The 21762-nt window shown below is 52.6% G+C and overlaps 1 protein-coding gene across 1 annotated transcript in view; it reads left to right on the forward strand.

The window, feature by feature from the left end:
* Nucleotides 1-342: 342 nt before the first annotated feature.
* Nucleotides 343-21762, forward strand: part of COL13A1 (collagen type XIII alpha 1 chain) — a 145621-nt gene continuing 124201 nt past the window's right edge. Inside the window, exons 1-2 of the mRNA XM_057505377.1 lie at nucleotides 343-1209; nucleotides 18575-18644. Coding sequence (XP_057361360.1) covers nucleotides 916-1209; nucleotides 18575-18644 — 364 coding nt within the window. The 5' untranslated portion in view covers nucleotides 343-915. The remainder of the gene's footprint in view (nucleotides 1210-18574; nucleotides 18645-21762) is intronic.

A 21762-nucleotide genomic window follows, 5' to 3' on the forward strand; every position in this document is an offset into this window, starting at 1 on the left:
CTGGCTTTGCCAACTTGTCAAAAAGCGGAATGATGCCTGCCCCTGTGATTTCAGCGGAAGGCAAAGAGGGCCCTCGGTGTGAATCCGGGGAAAGGGAGAGAAGGGCAGCCCCAGTTCCACTCCACACCCCCTTCCTGCCTATAAATAGCCCCAAGTGTCACTTCAAAGGGGACAAGGAGCGCGGGAGAGGGGCTCCGCGGAGGGCGGGTTGGGGCAGAGGGCCCTACACACCACGCCCCCCACCCCGGCGAGTTTGCATAAATAAATAAATCCAAGCAGTCGGCCCCGCAGGAGGTGGAGGGGGAGAAGGGAGGAGGAGGAGGGAGGCGGGTGGGAGAGATTAGTTTGGGAAGTAGCACGGATTGCTCATCCGATCCGTGCCGCCGCAGCGAGTGTGTCAAGTTACAGAGGCGCCGGAATCGGCCCCAGGGCTCCTCCGCAGTGGTCACGGCCCGCCTCTGCCCGCGGGGCCCTCCATGTGCGCCCCTTCGATCCGCGACTGAACCGGCTCGCCCGGCAGACGCGAAGACACCAAGAACCAGACCCAAGCCGACAACTCCGCGGGTGCTTGAAGGGGAAGGCAGGGCGGAAAGAAAGCCGGCCGCATTCCCCCAAATTTCCTGGACTTGGAACGTTCTTTGAAGTAACCTTTTTTCTCACCTGAGTGTACCCAGATTACCACTGGGTGTGGGTTTTTCTTTTTTTTTCTTCTTTTTCTTCTTCTTCTTCTTCTCCTAGTTTTTACCCTCCTGCTGCTAATTTTTCCATCTTCTTTGCCGGGAGCAAAGGAAAGGGACATTTTCCAGGACGCAAGCCTTTCCCCCCTGCCCCGCAGTTTGGATCACGCCCTTGGGCAGCGGCTCTCGCCTTTATTTATTCTATTTATTTATTTATTTGTTCTCAAGACGCGAGGGTATGGTAGCGGAGCGCGCCCGCAAAGCGGCGGCAGCCAGTGCCCGCGGCCCTGGAGAGCTGGGCGCGCCCGGGACCGTGGCGCTGGCGGTGGCGCCGGCGGAGCGCTGCGCTCGGCTGCCGAGCCCGGGGTCGTGCGGGATGCTGGCCCTGGCCCTCTGCTCGCTGGCACTCAGCCTGCTCGCCCACTTTCGGACGTCTGAGCTGCAGGCCCGGGTGCTGCGCCTGGAAGCCGAGCGCGGGGAGCAGCAGATGGAGACGGCTATTTTGGGACGAGTCAACCAACTGCTGGATGAGGTCTGTGCTCTTTGTTGCTGGCTTTTATCCTTCCCCGCGGCGCCCCCTCGCGCAGGCTCCAAACCTACTGCCAGCCAGTGCCCGCGGCCTCTGGCTCTCCGCGGCGCGCGGCGCGCCCTTGCCTCGCACAAGTCGTCTGCGGGAGGGTGGGGGTCAGGGACCGATACCGCCCTCCCAGGGATCCGGGGAGACTTGCGCAGGACCCCTCAGCCGCCGCCTCCGGAAGGCGCTCGGCGTCCCGCGCTGGGAGCGCTGGGGAGTGCGGGGCAGGTGGAGGAAGGACGGTGCGCGGAGACGCGCGGAGGCGGCCAGGTTCCCGTCTCCTTCCAGGCTCGCGGCCAGGATGGTGTGAGAGCCGTCCCGCGCCCACGCGGCGGGATGTGTGCCCGGTGGCCCTGGCCTTGCTGAGCCTTGCCGGGCTCCCGCAGCCCTCCCCATCCATCCCTCGAGGATCTGTGTTGACTTTTATTGCCACGTTCAGCTGAGAAGAGTAAATGAAGGAGTGAGTCATCCAAGGGACTGGGAGGCAGAGAGGGGGGCAGTCCTTGCAGGGGGTGGTGTCCTGGTCCCTGCCCACTGCCCCAGACCGCTAGGGCCCAGGTGTGGTTCGCCCTTGTTCTGCTGTCTTTGGGCACAAATAAGCCCATACTCCCTTGTTTCTAAACCTGGTTTCTTATCCCCAGCCCCTTGGAATGGTCCTCAACATTTTGTGCCTGTGATGTTTTCTGAGAAAAGGATACTGAGCTTTTTCCCATTCCCAAAATGGCTTTAAACCCAAGTGGATTAAAAGCCACTAGCGCCTCTTTGCTGTGGCAATCATGGGAGTATATGAAGAGATTGCACCCTCCGCAGGAAGATGGGACATGCAGTCTCCTTGGTGCCACCAGAGGAAAGTGTGGGCAGTGAGCGCATGAGGCCTGGTAGCTGTGACAATCTAAGCAGTGCAGGGACCCAGGGCCCAGATGAAGGGAGGACCCACAGGTGAGGGCTGCAGTAGTCTGGAAAATGCTCTGGGACATGCTGACATGGGAGATCTCTGTGGGGAAGAGCTGGGAGGAGATCTCTTACTTAGTGGGAGGTGGTGTGGTACAGTGAAGAGGAGGAGGTGGAGTCCAGCAGGCCACTCCTGAGCTTTATCCCAGTCTGCTACTTAGAAGCTGTGTAAGTATTTGGGGCAAATACCCTAACCACTCTGAGCTTGCATAATGGTGGTGATGATGGCAAACATTGGAGCCCAGCTCCACGTACAGTGGGTGCTGTGGCCATCCTGGCAGGAGGTGCCACTTCCCTACCACCAGGCTCCTCTCAGGTGCCTTGATCAGGCCAAGGCTGGTACATACCAAAGCAGCTGTCTAGGATGGGGGGGTGGGGCATAGGACAAGTTCACAGGTGCTAGTGGTGCACCCATGACTGCTGCTGGCAGCTCATGCCCATGCCTTGCTAGTCCCCAGGGAATCCAGAAGGCTTGGTTAGGTTTCCCACAGTCCTCTGGCCTCGGGGTTTTGGGAGGAAGCCTCTGGTTCAGCGTGTTGAGTAAGCAGACTTTGCAGCTGGCTGAGAGTGCACACAGGGCCTGGCTGGGCAGTGGAGAGGGTGTCAGGGCAGTGAGGGCTCCCTCAGGTGTCTCAGACCCTGGTTGCTGGGGGACAAGCATCTGACCCTGGGAGTTCCCCTCAGTTCCTCTCCCCTTCCCAGCCCCTCCTGCCAGCCATGATGTGCCCCAGCCCTTCCTCACACCCTTGCTTCTTCTGTTCAAGACTCAACCATGCCAAGCCTCATGCTCACAGGTCCTTGGGTATCCTAACATGCCGATTCCTCCTCTCCAAACTGCAGCCTCCTGTGTACTCTGTCATCTAACATAGCCTCTGAAAAGACCCCCATTTTACAGATGGGGAAACTAAGGCCCAGAGAGGGACATTCAGTTATCCGGAGTCACATGGTGAGATCTAGGACTAGACTTTCATCTTCCTGCTCTCACTTGCAGTGCTCTTACCGTGTGTCCTGCCACCTTCCTTTATCCCTTCTCTGTCATCATTTAGCACAGGTTTCCTGAGACCAGCTGGGTGTCAAGCATTGTGGGGGACACACTGCTGCCCTCCTAAACTCATGGACAAATAGGACACAAAGAAGAAAACAGGCAGTGACCATGCTGCATGGAAAATGCTATGATAATGGAAGCAGAGGAGGCCTGGGGAATGCATTAACCTGCAGCATACCTGAAGGGAGTGGCTTCCGGCGAAAGTGATTTCCAAGCAAAGATGAAAGGGGGAGTAGGAGTTCTCCAGGCAAAAGGGGATGAGCGTGGGGGCCTTGTTCTAAGGAGCCAAAGGAAGAGCTGGAGGCTAAAAGCCAGAGAGTGGTGGACAGTATGGCTGGAGAGAGGCAGGTAGCCTAGGCCAAGAAGTGTCTTAGAGACAGGACAAGGTAGAGGCAGTGGGAGCCACTGAAGGGTCTTGAGGAGGGCAGTTATGTCTCTAGAATGGGAGTGAGAGCAGGGCATAGATGGAAGGCCAAACAAGAGGCCAGTGTAGGCCAGAGGGCACTGTGACCCAGATTGGGGTGCAAATGGGGACAGAGAAGAGTGAAGGGAAATGGTGGCTGCAGTGGAGGGGCCTGAGATCAATAACAGGGAGCAATGGAATCAGAAGGAGGGAGCTGTCTTGTGGGGGAGATGGGTGACCTAGTTTGTGCAGAGATGGCTCCAGGAAGCATCCCCTGGGTGGGGCCCGCAGTCCAGGAGCTTGTGAAGGGACCCCATGAGGGCTGAACTGTCCAATACAGTAACCACCAGTCACATGTGACTCTTAGATTTACATGAATTAAAATTACATAAAATTTAAAACTTAGTTCCTCAGTCACATGAGCCACATTTCAAGTAAGTGTTCAGTAGATGCATGTAGCTGGTGGCTACCATATTGGGCAGTGCAGTTATAGAACATACACATTATCATAGCAAGTTCTATGGGAAGCACTGTGCACAGGAGCAAGCCACTTCTAGGCCAGCAAAGCTGTCCGCGAAGCAACTGGAGACTTTTCCTCCACCCCACGCCTCTCCTCTCATAGGTATGCTCTCCCAAGGCTGAGCAAAGGGCAAACGTGAGGAAGAGATGAGGCAGAGAATAGAGAACTGGGACCAGCAGAAAGCTCAGGTGAGAAGAAAAGGCAGAGGAGAGGAGGTGAAACAGTTTTGTTAACAGAATGATTCCATGAAATGGACATGCAGGGGTTTTCTGCTCCCAAGGGGCACACAGGTAGGCCCCTTATGCATGCAGGGACCCAAAACCAGGTTTCCAGCTGGGTTTGGCAGCCACACAGCCTTAGGCAAGCCACGCCACCCCCAAACCTCAGGCTCCTCCTCAGGTAAAGCCCAGACCCTGCCTCCCTCTCAGGGCCATGGTGAGACTCCCAGGAGATGCAGATGGAAGAATGCACTAAAAGGTGCCCCCCCGAAGGCCATGCTCTGGACCCTGTAAGCACTTCCAGAAGGCTCCCCAGGGCCTGGGCAGGGGATTGTCCTGGAGCAGTGAGCCTGGGCCACTCCCTGAATGATGGAAGATGGGCACCGACAAGGCAATCCTGGTGAGGCCCACGGCCTGTGCAATGGCCTGGAGCAGGAATCCAGGGGCACCAGCACCCCTCCGTCCCAGTGGGGAAGGAAGCATTCTGGGGTCAGAGACTTTATCTGTGAGGCAAGAGGAAGAGGGAGCTGTCAGGGAAGGCCAGGCTGCGGGAAGCAAGTGGGAGAGGAGCCTGGAATGAGGCAAGCCAGGGGCAGATGTGAGCAAAAGGCCCGGATCTGAGGGGCCAGCCACTGGGAGGGGGAGGTCAGGGATGGGAGAGGAGGGTGGGGGTGGGGAGCCAGAACTGGCTTCCAGACCTCAGGCCCCAACTTCTCCCCCCAGCGCCTCCCTCCTGGGCTGGGACCCTTAATGAGCACTCCAGCTGCCTGCAACTTGGTTTGCTTACTGTGAAGAAAGAAACTGGAATGTCCCAAATGGAGGAAATCAGATGTCACCTGGAACTGGGCACAGAGTTGTGCAGTGAAAGAGAAGGGACTGGAATTTTAAATAGCCAAGTGCACTGTGTAAGTCAAGGGTGAGCAAGTGGTGTCAGCAGCCACCTTCAAGATGAATGTTGAGGGGTACCAGGTAGATGCCCCCCATCCCTAACAATAAGAATAACAGCGACTCTAATAGGAATGTCTCAGGTTTATAGGGTACATACAGCAGCCACTGCTAGGCATGTTGTTTCAGTCCTCATGAACTCCCTGAGGGACTGACCCTCTCATTACCCCATTTTACAGATGAGAAGACTGATGTCACTGTGCCTCTGTTCTGCTATCTGTGATTCAATCCTTTGCATGTTCAGAACATTTTCCACCTCCTGGAATTCTCCAGGAGAGGAAGGGGTTGAAACTTCCAGGCTAACATGTTGAGGAACCCCAGGCAGATCCCCTTATCCCTAAAAATAACAATAACAACTATTCTTACAGGAATGTTACACATTTATAGGGTGTGTACAAGGGGCCTTTTATTTGGTCCTTTGCAGAGAAGCATTTTAGTGGAGAGAGCAAAGCAGTGGTTAAAAGATTGGGGTTCTGGGGGTCATCTAGGACTGAAATGCCAGGATGAGAATGGGAGCAGGCTCTTAAAGGGAAAGTGTGTGTGGGAGAGGCAGGTGGCCTGTGTAGGATTTCCTGTGTAGATCACAGCATCCTCGACCTCAGTAAATGGACAGACGCTAGATCCAGGTGCCCTTGTATGCAGCCAGTGCTCCACTGTGTCTGTCCTAAAATGACTCCTCTTTTCATGCACTGAATAAACAACTAGACTTGTGGAGAGTTAATAGAGGCAAGATCCTCAGGTCCAGTCCCCTTACTCTACAGATGAGAAAACAGGTCTAAAGGCAGCACAACCAGGAATCAAAGGAGCCAGAGGCAGGATCCCCATCTCCAGCAGGCATCTCTCCTCCACACCACGCCTTCTCCTTTCCAGACAATAGTTAATGGCCTGGTCAAATGGTGGCAAAGACATGGCATGTGTGCTCCACTCCCCATTCCCAGGCCTTCAACAGACATTACTAATCAATTGCAGCACACTTTCCCATTAGGCTTACACACAGCCTCAGAATCCTTTTCAACACTGTTCCAGGAAGTTATCACTAACTAGTGAGAGTTGGTGTTCAAGATAAAGAGCTATTTCCTGACTCTAATAAGTTTTTTTAAATAAAGAGCAATATTTACTATAGATAAAGTCAAGGAGAGTTGTTAAAGTTTTACAGCTTCTCCAAAGGCCTTAAAACTAGCAAATAACTCCAAACCAGACTGAAGACCTAATTAAGTAGCCAACCTTCATAGGAAGGTGGTGGGAAAAAGTAAAAATATCAGAAAAATAATGTCATCTGCCTTAAGCATAGTTTCACAATTTGACACTTTCAGAAAAATACCTTTTCCCCTTACTCCTAATCATTTTAGATTTGCCCCAGTGCCCTCTGGAAAGCCTTCCCAAACCACCGCCAACCCCAGTGGGCTCTCCCCTTGCTCTGACTTCCTGCAGAACTTCCTGGCCATAGTAAACATCCAGTTCAGAGAAGGAAATAGACAGGCATGGCTTATGCTGACTTCTCTTATCCCAGAACTGCAGTAGTCATTACTAATCACTCAACAGACTCCCAGTGAGCCTAGATAGGCCTCAGAATCCTTCTCAACACTGCACTCCAGGCTGCCACTCCCAGTCTCTTAGAGTCAGTGCACAAGATAAAATCTGTTTGCCATCCATGGCTCAGCTCTAAGCACACTGTGCAGTGTGCCCTCCTCTCTATTGCCTTTAAATGTCTTTCCCTCCATGTGATCACACACAACCCAATGGCAGGGTTAGGGGCTCACTAGTCTGGGTCTCGCCCGCCCCGGACTTTGCACTCAGTGGGCAGCCCTCACCAAGTAGTTGCTGATTTAAGGTCCCCCTGCCGGAGGCTAGTAAAGCCATCTGTCAGCTGTCCTCCCTACACTCCCAACCCCAGACCAGCTGCATGCTCAGCAGTCACTCAGGGAGTGTGCCCTGGAGATGGCTGTTTCACAGCAACCAGCAGAGAGTGAAATGAGTGCCTCCTAAGCCAGGGCTATATATCCTGGTTCTAGCTGGGGGACACGGATGGGTCAGTGTGAGGTCTTCCCACCTGGACAGAGCGGTTGTGAACCTCCAGCCCCTCCCAGGCACTACCCCCAGGGGTCAGGAGCTTCATCTTCACCTGACCAGACTATCTGGTATGTTTTTGGTTGGGGCAAAATAGTAAAGCGGGAAAGCCCAGGGCATTTGCTGTCACATGGACCTCTGCCACTAACTAGTTGTGTGACATGAGCCTCAATGTCCTGACCTGGAAAATGGGAATGACAACATCCTCCTCACAGGGCTTTCCCAAGATTAAATGAAATCATTCAGTTAATAACAGCTGTAATCATTACCATCTCCTCATCATTGGAGGAGATAAAATAATGCTGAACCATGTTTACTTTTATTAATATTTATTGAACATTGTTCAAAGAGCTTCACATCTATTAATAATTTAATTCTCACAGTAATCCTGTGAAGTGGTTATATTTTTATTATTCCCTTCTTATGGAAGAGAAAATGGAAGCCCAGAGAAGTTAAGGGACTTTGCCAAGGTCACACAGCTAGCAAGTAGCAGAGTCTGGCGCCAAAGCTGGCATTCTGAGCCATTAGTATATGCAGCTCTATGAAGTACCATACCCTGCTAAGTCAACTGAGGCAAGTCGTATGGGTCAGAGGCTAGGGACCTGTTCAGGGGCTAGGGACCTGTTCAGGTTAGTCTGGCTTCCACAGAGGTGGAATTTACTGAACTGACTTGACATTAGGGTTACATTACCATTTTTGTTGTAAAATGGCAGTGAGGATGCCATTTGTTGCATCTTGGTGATAAGGACCCTTAGGAAAGTCCCTGTCCAGCCTTGGCTTCCAGAATGTTTGGGCTTCCTGGGAAGGATGGGTTGGCTCTTGTCTCTTAGACACTGAACTGTCCTCTAGAAAGTGTAGCACTGAATTTGGGGTCCACCCCATGGCACAGCATAGCCCTTCAGGCAGAAGTTTTGTATAAGCCCCGTTGCTGGTTCTGGTCGATCATCCCGCTTTTGCTTTTCCTTTTCCCTCTTACCTCCTGCTGCCTTCGTGTGTCATGCATGTCTAGATGCCTGTACAGCTAACTGTACAGCTGCCTGGATGTCCCGTTGTGGAGTAACAACCAAATTTTTTTAAGTGACTCTCCTTTTCATCATATCTGCCCCTGGATCAGTGATGGGCTGGCTGCATAGTATCACCTGGGAAGCTTTAAAACATGGCAAGGCCGACACCTTCCTCAAACCCAAATCCCTGTGGGTAGGGTCTGGAAGTGGCTGTTGAACAAGCTCCACAGCTGGCAATCCCTGAAACAGAGAGAGAGAGGAATTGTCTATGCCCCCCTGTCTGGATCATCCTGTGCAGTTTAACCCAGACCCCTTATCTGGGCCCCAAGCAGTGCCTGAGGGGCTGGCAGTGCCATGAGATGTCAATAAAATCCTACCATGCACTACACAGTTTGAAAGTCTGGGAGGTTTAAAGAAGAATAAGCAGTGGATTTGTTTTGATCCTTTTTTTTTTTAGTTAAAATCAACCAAAGGGTTGCCACCCAGGAGAAAGAAGTTTTCAGGAAAAGCCTCAGGAATCCCTGTCCTCCTCTTTCAGTTAGATCCTGCTGCTCCCAGAAGCAGCTTGTCAAGTCCTCAGAAAGTATGGAAGTCAGCAGGCTCTTCCAGGAGAAACTGAGGCTCTGGTCTGGGAGGAGCTGGGATGGCTAGGGCAGGCTGGGGCCCTGGCTGTGCTGGGTGTCACATGTGCTGCCCACAGGTTCCAGATGCAGCTCCAGGCTGATACCCACCCTTCCCATCCACTTGCTGCAAGCCCTGGGTAGGGGGGTTCCCTGCAGAAAACTGTGACAGAAAGGGCAGGGCCAGGGCTGCTGGCAGCAGGGGCTCCTCTGGGCCTTCAAAAGGCAAGGGCAAGCTGAGCACAAAGGGGCAAAACTGCCCACCTGAGAGGCTGGGCAGCACCTTCTACATAGACATTGGGCCCTGTCTCCCCTCCTGGAGGCTGTGGTGGGTTCCCGAAACCCCACATGGCTGGAGCCCACACAGCCCCTTCCACATCAGCCGTCCAGCCTCTGTCTTTCCTTTGCTCAGGCGTCTCCCACTCTGGGCAGGCTCTGCCTGGCCATCCCACCCTCCTGCCAGGCGCTCATGCTACCTGTTCTTTAAGTTATGGCAGGGAGCCCTTGCTGCCTCCAGAAGACACATCTCCCCCAGAAAGGCTGTCACAGGGCCTGGGAGTCTGTGATGCAAGGGGCTTTACACCTGCAGTCTCTCATTACGCTGCAGATGCCCTGTGAAGGTGCCTCTTAAGCCATCACACTAAGGTTTTCTGTATCAAGTCATGCTCTGACACAGTGACCTACAGGGAGGGCAGGAAGGGTGATCACCCAGGACAGGGATGAAGAAAGGGGATTATCAAAGGGGCATTAGCTGGGGCTCTTCCAGGAACAGCTGTAGTCCACTTCCCTGTGAGCTGGCACTAAAGGTTTCCTGGGTAGGGGAGCCTGGGTGACATGGGGGGTCAGAGAGTGGTGCTGCCACCTCCAGCCTCTCCCCACTCCGTAGAATCAGAGTATTGGAAGGAAGGGAGCTATGTGCTCTACAGGAATTCCCCACAACATCCCTGGTTCTCAGGCTTACCCTCCCCCGGTGACAGGGAGCTCACTGCCTTACACAGCTGACTGTTCCATAGTTGGGCAGCTCTGGCTGTAATGTCATCTCTTCAGAGCTGCAGACCCATCCCTACACCTACTATCCCATTCCTCCAGCATGTCTTGAAATCACTTCAACCTCAGTGTGTCTCAACTGAGCAGGAAGTCCAGTCCTCTCTAGCACCCTTTCATTGGTGAATGTCCTGGCCTCCAGCTGCTGCCACTCTGCACCCTACTGCCCACACCTTCTCAGCCCCCCACAGACCTGTCCTCTCCATCAGTGGCCACCCTTCCCCACCTGGCCTACCCTTGGCTCTCCCAGGCCACTGCACAGGCCTCCCGACTTGTCCTGCTCTGCCCCTGTCATCATCTACACAGCAGCCAGGGTGATCTTTTAAAACCTCTAAATATGATCACCACATTTCCCTCATCACAACTCTCCAGTGACTTCCTATTGCTTTCAGGCCAGAGACTAAATTTCTTAATGTGGCCCATGAGGCCTGCCCAGCCCTTGCCACCCTCATTACGGCTCACCTTCCCTCCCTTTTGGAGTCTGGCTGCAGTGGCCCTTCACTGTCACGGCTAAGAGCACAGACTCTGGAGTCAGACTGCTGGATTCAAGCCCAGCTCTGCTATTCCTGGCTGTGTGACACTGGGCCAAAGTTATCTGACCTCTCTGTGCTTTGGGTTGTGCCTCTGTAAAGGTGGGGGTGATGATAGTACACATCTTCATTTTATGAGTGCTGTTTTAGGATTAAAAGAGTTAAAACAAGTGCTTTGAGCAGTGCCTGGCATTCCAGTAATAGGCTTTAAAATCTCCTTGGAAGATTCAAGCCTCCGCCCTCACAGGCATACAGTAGAAGGATATGGGCCCTGAGCCAGTCTCCTAGTTCAAATCCTGCCTTGGTCTTCTTGGCTCTGAGCCATCATGCAAGTTAATTCACCTCTCTCTCTGTTTCCCCGTTCATGAATGGGTTGCAGTGAGTGCTGAATGAATTAATATATGCAAGACTCCTGCCTGGCTCCTGGAAGTACATGCTTGTGGCCGGTCTTGGCCATTTTCCCTGTTCCCAGGCCCCTCACCTGGTTCGTGGCTGCCCATCCTCAAATCTCAGCCCAGCTGTCACTTCCCCTTGGTGACCCAGCCCAGTCTGTGGCCTCAGGCGGCTTGCAGTATGTGCGCCTCTTGGCTGTAGCTCTGCTGACGGGGTGCTGCATGTGGATGTGTGTAGTTTCTAGACTCTTCTGAGTCTCTCCCTAGAGAGTGAGCTCTGTGAGGGCAGCCTCCATATCTGCTTTGCTCAACTGTGTGTCCCCACACTTTGTGCGGCTCTGGCATATACAGATGCTCAATATCCACTTGTGAAAAGGAGGAAAGGAGGGAATTGGCTCCTGACCTCCATCCCAGCACCCCACCCCCAGTTCCTCCCTGCTCCACTGTAGGGGACCCCTGCTTCATCCTGCAGTAGGCCCAGAGATGACCCCCGACCCCCTGAAACCCTTGAGATGCTAACCCGGCACCTATCCACATCCATGTTTCCAGGGCCCAGTTCTTTGGCTTCCCTGAGGCAACAACAGGGCCTTAGGCTAAAAGGAAGGATTTCCTCATGTGAAGACTGGAAAGCTCACACACAGGGCCATGCACTTCCTGCCCCTGACTTCGATCTGCGGCGCCTGGAGCAACATCTCTCTGTGAAACAGGAGGCAGGGGCGGCTCATGGCGTCTGGCGGGTCCTCAGGCCTCTATGTCATGGCCATGGGAGTCTGTGATCAGGTTCCAAGTTCATGGCACAAAGGGAGCTCAGGGGGTAGGGAGAAGACAGTTCCTCAGACAGCCCTGTGGCATCCCCTCCCAGCCCCCAGCACACAAGCCCCATAGCAGACCGGGTGAGTCCAGTATTGGTGGGTGTGGGTTGAGTGTCTCTGTTTCCTGGCTTTAATTTCACCCCACTGAGCTGCCTGTGCTCTGGGGCATACAGCCACATGTGCGCCTGTCCCGTGACAGACCCCGTATGTGAGGCAGGCCTCTGTGGTCCCTGGGATTGGGCCAGCAGAGCCATGCTGTGCAGCCCTGGTCCTGCCTCTCCCTTTGCTCCTCACCAGAGTGCCCTCCCTCCCCACCCCCATCTATCCAAATTCTGCCAAAGCCCCCATTGTCCTGGGACTACAGGGATGGATCCTAGTGGGCAGAGCTAAAAGCAACTAATTCAGTTCAAGTGTGGATCAGAGACACCTCAAAGGGCTGCTATGGTCTCCAATGGGGTACCAGCCCAGTGAGAGTTATGGCAAAGGATAATGAAAAGGGCTCTAGCAGATGGGATCAAACACCCACTCTGTGCCAACCATTGTAATCAGATACTGGTGCAGGGACCAGAGCTTTTTCCAGTGTGGTCATTTCAATGGGCAACTCCTTTCAACATCTAGTTCTCAGGGTCAAAAGGCAGGACCCTCACTCACCCTCCCTCTTGCAAGAAGAGGGGGTTGGAGTTTCCCAGGGTGGGGGTTGTGGCAGGAAACTTGACCATATGTCTACAGCAGTGCATGAGGCCAGGCCATCGGAGGCGCAGCCAGCCTCACCGTGGCAGAGAGGAGGCAGGCCTGGCACCAACTCAAGAGAGAAGGGGCCTTCGCCTGGCCACTCAGAAAAACAAGCTGGCATAGCAAGGGCTCGCCCTTCTTCACATCTGAGCACCTTTTTTTTTCTGACGTCATATCATTTTATCCTTGCAGGTGTCCTACATAGTCCAGCAGATAACTAACATTATCCCCATTTTGTGGATAAGGAAACTGAAGTCCAAAGGGGTCATAGCTCTTGCTTAATACATAGTTGCTGGAAGAGCCGGGACTGAACCCCAGGGTCCTGGAGCTCCTAAATGTAGCCCAAGCTCAAATCAACACTGCCAAGCTCCACGTGTAGTGGATGTGTCACTGGTGTTTGGGGCTGTCTGCTCACCCAGTGGGATAGGGAATCCCCTGTATCCTCCAAAGGCAGGTGGGTTCTAATAGGAGTCATACACTAATAATATAAAAATTAATTATTAATGACATTTTCCACCTAAAGCATTTAGCAGAGTGCCTGGTTATATACTGTTCGATCCTCATTAACTATTATTATGAATATTAACTATTATTTAATAATTCCATCTGGTAAGTGTTGATGGTTTCCAAGGCACTTTCTGCAGTGACACTTAGGAGGCTGGCAGGGGAGTCATATCCCCATTTTGCAGATTTCCCCAGAGTGGAATTGCCAGGCTCAAGGTCACGGCTGTGTAGACCTCACCTGGAGTCTGTTCTGGACTATCCTTCTCCATACCATGACTTTGACCCACCCACATACTATGGAGGCCCGGGTTGAGCCTGAGCCCTTTAAGAGCCCTGGCTGAGCATGCAGAGGGAGTGGCCCCTAAAACCAGGCCAGGCTAGAGCCGCATTCTCTGGGGAAAGTGAGTAGCTGCTTGGCATTTTCCCTTTGATACTGATACAAGCATTTTAATAGCTGCAATGATCTGGCAGGTGATGTTTCGGCTCTGGCCATGCGGGCATTCCAGGAGGCCCTGGCTGCCAGCAGGGGCAAAGCAGGAAGGCTTCTCTGCCCAGGGTGGCTGTGAGTCCACCCCAGGGCCTCAGAAAGATTTCCACCTGCCCCTGAGCCTCAACCTGGGCATTTCTCATGAGGAGTCTCAAACTCTAATGCCTAAGGAGGCCAGGCTAGTGGCCTAAGTAGGTGAAGCTAGCTGGGGGGAGGTACTGTGGTGACCTGGACGAGCACGTGCTGCCACCACTCAGCAACACCAAGTGTTGTCAGATCCTCCCGTAGTGACCAGAAATCCAGAGCTTCATGTGAAATCTCCAGATCTGTAAGCAGCCAATGTTTATCAAGCACCTACCATACGCCAGGCCATGTTCTAGGCAGTGGAGATATGGCAGTGAATAAAAGAGACCAGAATATCCATGTCCTTATGGAACTTAACATCCATAGTAGGTAGGAGGGGCTGCAGGTAGCAAGATAAATGAGCTAACAACAACAAAATCCTGGAGGCCAGCAGAAGGAGGAGTGAGCAGGCTGACAGGCTGAGACCTGGGGAGGTCCCTCCTCTGGACTCAGCAACGCAGGGTCACTGGTGACCTTGAAAGCAGCCGCTTGGGTGTGGGGAGAGTAAGAGGCTGATAGGAGAGGTCCAGGAGAGAACAGGGAGACACCCTTCATCAGGGAGTTTTTCTAGGAAAAGAGCTTGGTCAAGAGAGGATTTTCTTTTCCTTTTTTTATGATGGAAGGAACAACAGGATGTTTGCCTAATGATTACATCACGGTGGGCAAAGACAGCTAAATCCCCCTGGAAGCCTGTTTTTGTAAATACGTTTTTATGGGAACATAACTGTGCTTATTTTGTGTTCGAGTTGTCTATGGCTGCTTTTCGCCTACAACAGGAGAGCTGAGTGGTTGTGACAGAGATCATATGGCTCACACAGCCAGAGAGATTTACTAACTGGCCCTTACAGAACAGACTGACTCCTGGTGTAAGTGATCCAGTCTGGAGGAGGAAATTGATGATAGTTGGGAGGGGGGCCTTGCTGGCATGATGTCCTGGAGCCAGGCAGGGGGGCGACCTGGTGCACAAGAGGATGTTGGCCTTACCTGGGAGAACAGAGGGGACCTGCAAGAAAAGAGAAGGGAGAATGCATGGTCACCAGGCAGATGGAGGCTGGTGTGGGTGGACGGAGCTTCTGGGAGAGCTCTCTGCCTGCTTCTGTTGCCTCCAGGTCCAGGAGGGTCATTGGGGTTGAAGAGAAAGAAGGTGTGAGACCCGCTAGGACCATGAGATGAAGGGACAAGGGACACACAGTGTGCCTGCTGGGCTGTCATGAATTAAAGCGAGGCCAGCCAGCAAGGGTTGCGTTCTCTCTGGCTTGTTTGTGCTGCTTGGGGGCCTGCATGGAGTAGGTGGAAACACTGGATCTGTGCGGTTTGTGGCTTAGCCAAGAGAATGTGCTGGAGAAAGGCATCAAGGCAGCCGAGGGGATACCAGGAGCAATTAGAATCCCTGACCAAAGATTCTGAGCTGGGCACAGAGGGAAGTGACACCTGGTGGGCTAGGACAGCGCAAAGGTGGAAGGACCTGTGGATTGATGGTCCTGCAGGCTGCTGCCTGGCACTTAGGTGTTAGGACTGAGCTGCATATGAGGGTTAGCCTGTGAGGTCAAAGTCCAGACTCTGGAAGGTTTGCCACCATGTTGGGATTTAGTACTTTTAAAAAATAAACACTGAGGAGGCCAAGAAAATACACCCACACCTGAATTTATCCAGTTTCCCACCTCTGTGTCCCTGGTGGCTTCACCACTCAGATGTCTCCTTCCCCTCCTGATGGATACTCCTGGCTCCCAGATCCACCTTTTCTTCCCAGGCCCCTCTTCTGATAGCAGAGCCACACATGTCCCTCCCTGCCCACCTGGACTCTTCCACAAGCTCCCAACCAACTCATCAACTTCTCCTAGCCTGCTCTGGCCCCTGTCCGGTCTCAGTGGGGGCATCAGCTGCCCCGAGGGGGCCTGGTCCCTACTGCACACCCAGTCCATGCTGTGCCCTGTCCCTTCCCCATCCTGTACCACTCCTACTCTCATCTGCTTTTCTCTGTCATGCTGCCACACAGACCTCCAGGTTCCCGTCCACTCAAAGTTTGCAGTCACCTGGACACATCCCACCCTGGGCTCAAACCCTTTGCTTGCTGACGGAGACTGTGTCTTCTTCTCTGTTTTGCACAGTTTCAGTAAGAGCTTCATAGATACTGGATTGACTAAACAAAAGTATTGAACTTGGAGGTGGAGGACTTGGAATTTAAGCCCTCTGTGACTTATTTATTCAAGGTCATTCCCTTTTCCTCTCTGAGTCTGTTTCCTTGATTATTAAAGGAGCCAATTTCTGGCCTGCCTGTCACACAGGGCAGTGGTGAGTGTCCAGTGAAGGCTCAGGAGATGGAAGGTCTGTCAGGTCTGTCTTAGGTGAGGTTCCCAAGGAAACAGTCCAGGGTGGAAGTTTGAGAGCAGGTTTATTGGGCTCAACATTGGAGGAGACAAGGGAAGCAGGGCTGGGCAGAGGGAGGGGCTGTCACCACAGAGGGGTCAGCTGGTCCCCTGGGGGCTCTTCAGCTGGGATGGCCTTCAGAGCCACCCTGCACTGAAGCAAAACAGCTGGGTCGGTACCAGGTATCTCCTGTAACTGGGTATGGGCTGGCCTGGGGAGTGGGCATGACCCTGGTGGAGGCAGCCCCCTTCACCTAAGAGCAATTCCAGAGTGGGGCTGGGCCATCGGCAGCCAATACCCCGGCACCTAGATGGAGCCCCACAGCACCCACATGGGCTCGAGAGTTCTATAGCTGTCAGTGAGCCATGGAAATGTCAGGGGTCCAGGATGTTATGAACCCACAGTCGGCTGGTGCTCTGAAGGTGTGCCCTCCCCTCCACCCTCCCACCACTTCCTGTCCCTCCTTCCTCACACACATCACTCCAGCCATACTGGTGCTGGGCATCTTGCCATTGTCGAATGCATGACAGCCCTAATGTTTGCAAACTGTAGCCAGAATGCTGCAAAGTCAGCTGCCTTGGCTTGTCAGTCATTGACTGGCTCTGTCACATAGAAGACTACACGTGCCTACTGTGTGCCAGGCACAGCCACAAATAAATCCCTGGAGGAACCCACAGGTTATTGGTGGGAAGGAATGTGGAAGCAGATGCATACAGTCCCCTACTGGAAGATGGTATTAGCATGGGGCCTTCCACCAGACTTTGTCCTGGGAGGTCATTTGTTTGCCCATTGGCCATTCTGTGCCACCTGTAGCCTGGCCTCAATGTCCATCCACCTAATACCTACGTGCCAGCCTTCCTGTCTGAGTAAGGGGCTCCCCTTCGGGAATTCCTCCCTTCTTCCCCATGTCTGCTTGAATCTTCTACCCACTGTGCCCTCAGAGCCCCCCACACGTGTCTATTGCTATACTGCCTCTTTCGGGGGCATTTGTATAAACCTTTCTCCCACAGGATGGAGTGGACTTTTGATCGAAAGACCTAAGTTCTCATCCCAGGCCCACCACATATCAGCTGTGTAACCTTCAGCAAGTCATTCAGCCTCTCTGAGCCTCTGTTTCCTTAAGTAGAAAATGAGATCACTGTTAAACCTACCTTAGTGTTAGATTGTGAAAAACAGATGTGATTCTCTGTAAAAATCACTCAGCTCAGCGCCCATACACAGCGGGGCTCAGCAGACATTCGTCTGGTAGGAATTCTCCTGAAGCTTTGCTGACCTCCCCTCCCTACCACCAAACCAGAGGTGACACCAAATCCTAAAATCCCTCCTATGCGACTTTCTTCACCTCTCTCATGGCCCACCTCAAGTGGCAGAATTACACAGGAGTGAGGAGGCAAATGCTGAAGAAGTGCTGGTGGGGGGCCCTCAGGCATCCTACCTGGTTCAGGTGTCAGGGATGACAGCCCCCTGCATATAGTCAGTCCCTGCCAGCCCCAAGTGGCCAGATCTTCCAGTTTTTCCAAAGAAATTAGAAATGCAAATTTGCTTGTGAAATCAGCACAGAATATTGGCAACAAATTTAAAAAAAAACTGTGGGAACCAAATAAAATGCCAGTTTGGCCTTGGGGCTACCAGGTTGTAACTGCTCCACAGCATGAGAGAGAGTGGATGCAAATCCCAGCTCATTGCCTTACTCTGCCCCTGACCTTGGCCAGGTTGCAATCCCCACTCCTGCTTCAGGTCCCCCATCTGTAACGGGAGTGTAACAATAGCTGACACTTATTGTGAGCCTCCTGGGTGTAGGGACTTTTATCAGCTCAGGGTCTGAGAACTGCTTGTGAGCCCAGGCAGTCCAGCCATAGAGGCATCCCTATTAGCCCCTGTGCGAGTGTGGCCCGGCCCTGCATGGCTGTGGGGACTAAGGCCCTCAGCACATTGCCCTTTGCAGAGTGAGCCTTCCAGGCGCTGGAGCTCAGGTGGGCACTTGTCCCTCCACCACCTTAGAAATAGCAGCTCCTTGAAGGCAGAAGGTGCCTCAAGCTACTTGATGCCACTTCTTTGGGGCCTTCCCAACTGGATCACTGATTTGCAAGCTGGCAAGGAAGAGGTTTGATGAAAGAGAAGGGGCATGCCCAGCCCCCTAGCCCTGAACCTTGCCCAGACCTGACTGTGCCTGGCTCTGTGAGGGACACTGTCCCTGCCCCCCAGACTCATCAAGAGCCCAGACCCAGATGGGAGACAGTTAGCAGAGAGTCAGGAAAACCAGATCTTTGTGGCCATGACTGGGGTGCAGGAAGATCACGATGAGTCTGTAGGGCCCTGTGGTTGGGGTTAATTTCTTTAAGAGCACTCCAAAGACATCAGACACTGAGATCACCTAGATAGGACCTTCTCCATCTGCTTCTTATTACCCAGATGCCCCATGGTCAGTCTTTGATCCAGGATCAGTCTCCCTGCCAGCCCCCAAGCAGCCCCTTCTCCCCCTGCCTCCCCACCAACTGCAGACACTTTACAGGGCTTGGTGTTTACGATTCCAAAGGCTCTTCTCTGTCTCCTTTGCAGAAATGGAAGCTCCACATTCGGAGGCGCCGGGAGACCCCAAAGACCTCTCCAGGGTGCCACTGCCCACCTGGTAAGGAGCTCTATAATTGGGTGACTAGGATGGGGACACACACTAGAGGCTCTTTTAGTGGTTGTGCTCTAGCCACATCCTACTCAGAGTTTCACTTTTCATATGAAAAATGGGAATGACCGTTATCCATGATGTTTACCTTCTGTCTGCTCATTGGCCAGCCTACACATGCCCCATTTGTCATTCATTCATTCAACCATTCATTCATTCATAACTCTTCTACAGGCCTTCTCTGTGCAAACCAGGTTGTGAAATTAGATATGATGATGGGCGTGACTATGTTTAGAAAATTGTGAAGTTATGCAGAATTGAAGAGAGGATAAGCCCCCTAAGGCAGGGACCTGGCTCATCATTTGCTATTGTGTCTCTGGTTCTTCAGGAGGTGTACCAAGGTGTTTGTTACCTGAATGAATGAATTACCCCATAATTGAAAAACTTGCCTGCCCTAGCTAGGTGGCCTAGGGTTCTGTGTAGTTAATTGTATGGCATGTAAGCTATGCACACAGTGTACAAACACACATTCTCGCATAAGCTGAAGGTTACAGGGTAGTGCAGTGTAAGAGCCAACCAGTCTAATCTGGATTCAGTTTCTATTTTCACCGTTTACTAGTCCTCTGTGGTCAGATCACCGCCAAGGACGCCTGCTCTAGTGCTCTTTCCTCTGTCCCTCACCCATTCTGTTTGGCCACAGCTGTGTGCTGAGTCCCTGCTCTGTGTTGGGTACCATGCTGGGTGCTGGGTTCAACTGCACTGTCCCTAGTGTGGACTGGTGATATATTATAGTTCATGAGGACTTTTCTAAGTTGCTGACCATTATTATTAAGCTATGACAATGACAGATGAGTAAATCATTGCCCCGATGAGTAACTGGAATGGGCTGTTCTCCTTTGGGGGTGAAGAAGGAGGCTCCAAAAAAGGTTGTGGGCAGGTTTCACTCTGGAGAAATCACAGAGCATCTTGCCCTGCTCTGGGCCTCTAACAGTGGGGCCCCTCGATTCCCCAGGTGCCAGGGCAGGTGACACCTCGGCACAGGAGCTGAGGACCCAAGCAGTCTTCAGCCTGATTCCAGGCTAGGAAAGAGAGGCACAGGTGGTGAGCATGTGGGAAATGGAGTGCCCTCATCCCCCAGAGGGTGAGGGGCTGAGGTGGGAGTTTCAGTTCAGGGGCTCTGCCAGGGAAATGGAGAGACTGTGACGGGATTCAGCTGGCCCAGTTAGGAGAGGGTCGCCAGGGTTAATTAAAAGGGTGCCCAGAAGCCCTGGGAAGCTCCCTCCCTCCCTTGGGACCCGGAGATTGAGCCCTGGGATCTGAAGAGCTTTTGGGAGAAGAATGCCAAAATTAATGAGTTGAGATGAAGGCGAGGTGGGGCAACATGGCCTGGGCAGAGCAACAGCAGCCTCAGGGTCTGTGCTTCACATAATCATGTCTGTTGCCCCCGTAACTCTTGGTCAATTGCAATCATCTTTCAGTTGACGTACAGAATGCTGGTGAAAGGCAGGAGATTTGGGGCCACAGAAGATTACAGATTTGAATTCTAGCTCTGACGTGTATCAGCTGTATGACTTCAGGGGGTTATTTAACCTCTCTCTGCCACAGTTGCCTTGTGTGAAAAATGGGAAGAATACCCACCTTGCAGGTGTATGGTGGAGACTCAGTGAGATAATGGTGGAAAGTAATAACACCTTTCCTGATTCCTAGTGAGGACTATTATTATTTTTAGTTCAATGCTCTTGCACTTGAAAGAGGCACAGAAATCCTTATCAAACACCATGTCCCAGTGTTGGGAACAATGTGGGCTGCACATTTATGGCAAAGCAGAGGCTTGCTCTTTTCCCTTCCCTGTCTGACTGGGCTTCACAAGTCCTGCCCGCCCTCAAAGTGGGTGCTTAATCATTAGGTATGAATTTTGTGCTTGGGCGAGTCTGGCTCAGGTGTTCCTGGGGAGGCTGGGAGCTGGGGAGGAATATAGGAGGAGGGAGGAAGGATTTGGGAGGATGCTTCATCTCTCCTCACCTTCTAGGAGGCTGTGTGAGATCCAGGGCCTTGGGCAGCATGGAGAAAGTCGTGAAGCAGCATGAGCAGCTCAGAGGTGGTGGGGATGAACAACCCAGAGGGAGCAGGAAGGACGTGATGCAGGTCCTCTGTGGGGCAGGGTCACCAGCAGGGACTGAGCTGTCCAGAAGATGAGGGGAGAGAGAATAGGGAGACCTGGGAGTTGTTACGGAATCCCCAGGTGTTGGAGATCACAGAGGATAGTTTGGCCCAAAGTATGGATCACAGTCAGGTGGGGAATCACAGGAGCATTTAAGAAGACCCCAAATTGAGACAATGGTACTCTCCCAGCTTTTTGAGATTTGGCAGAGCAGGACTGGAAGAGCCACAGAGGCATCTCAGACAACGGAACTTTGGAGTAACAGCGCATCTGCTGGGATGGGCTATAGGTCCAGCGGGGCCCTGGAACTAACCCCTCTGCCCAGCTGAGGCTTCTCACCATGAGTAAAGTCACTACCTCCAGACTGAAGCCTGCACGCCATGTGGCTGCCACCCTGTCGTGCGTGATAGCAGTGACTGCCACTGCCCCTGAGTACTTATTATGTGCTAGGCACAGTACTGGGTACTTTGTATAGATGGATGACCTCCAGATCACTTGAAATAGGCAGAATGGACTTCTGACATTCTGAAATATTTGCTAATCTCTGAACTCATAAATAAAACCCCACTCTCCCTCTTGCACCTAAATATGCATCATGGATTATTTCCTTAGGGTCAGGGTTTATAAACCACTTTAATGAATGACATTGAGGCTCCTAATACTTGCAGAAGGACTTATGTAACTGTAAAGTGCAATATGCAGAGTGAAAGCATTATTCACTTTTGTCTTGCCAGCATCTAATATTGTGGCCCATACGTAGTAGGTGCTTGGTAAATGGTCAATAAATTATCACCAATAATCATTCCTGAGCAATTGGATTCATTCTTGTGTTCTCTGGCTGCCCTCTGGTTGGGTTCTGACACCTCCCTCACCTACACACACACACACACACACACACACACACACACTGCTCTTGGGACAACAAACACACACTCTTCCTGCCCCTGGGACTGGAGCCTAGAGCCC

Source organism: Manis pentadactyla, chromosome 8 (assembly GCF_030020395.1).
Source record: "Manis pentadactyla isolate mManPen7 chromosome 8, mManPen7.hap1, whole genome shotgun sequence".
In the NCBI taxonomy this organism is placed as follows: Eukaryota; Metazoa; Chordata; class Mammalia; order Pholidota; family Manidae; genus Manis; species Manis pentadactyla.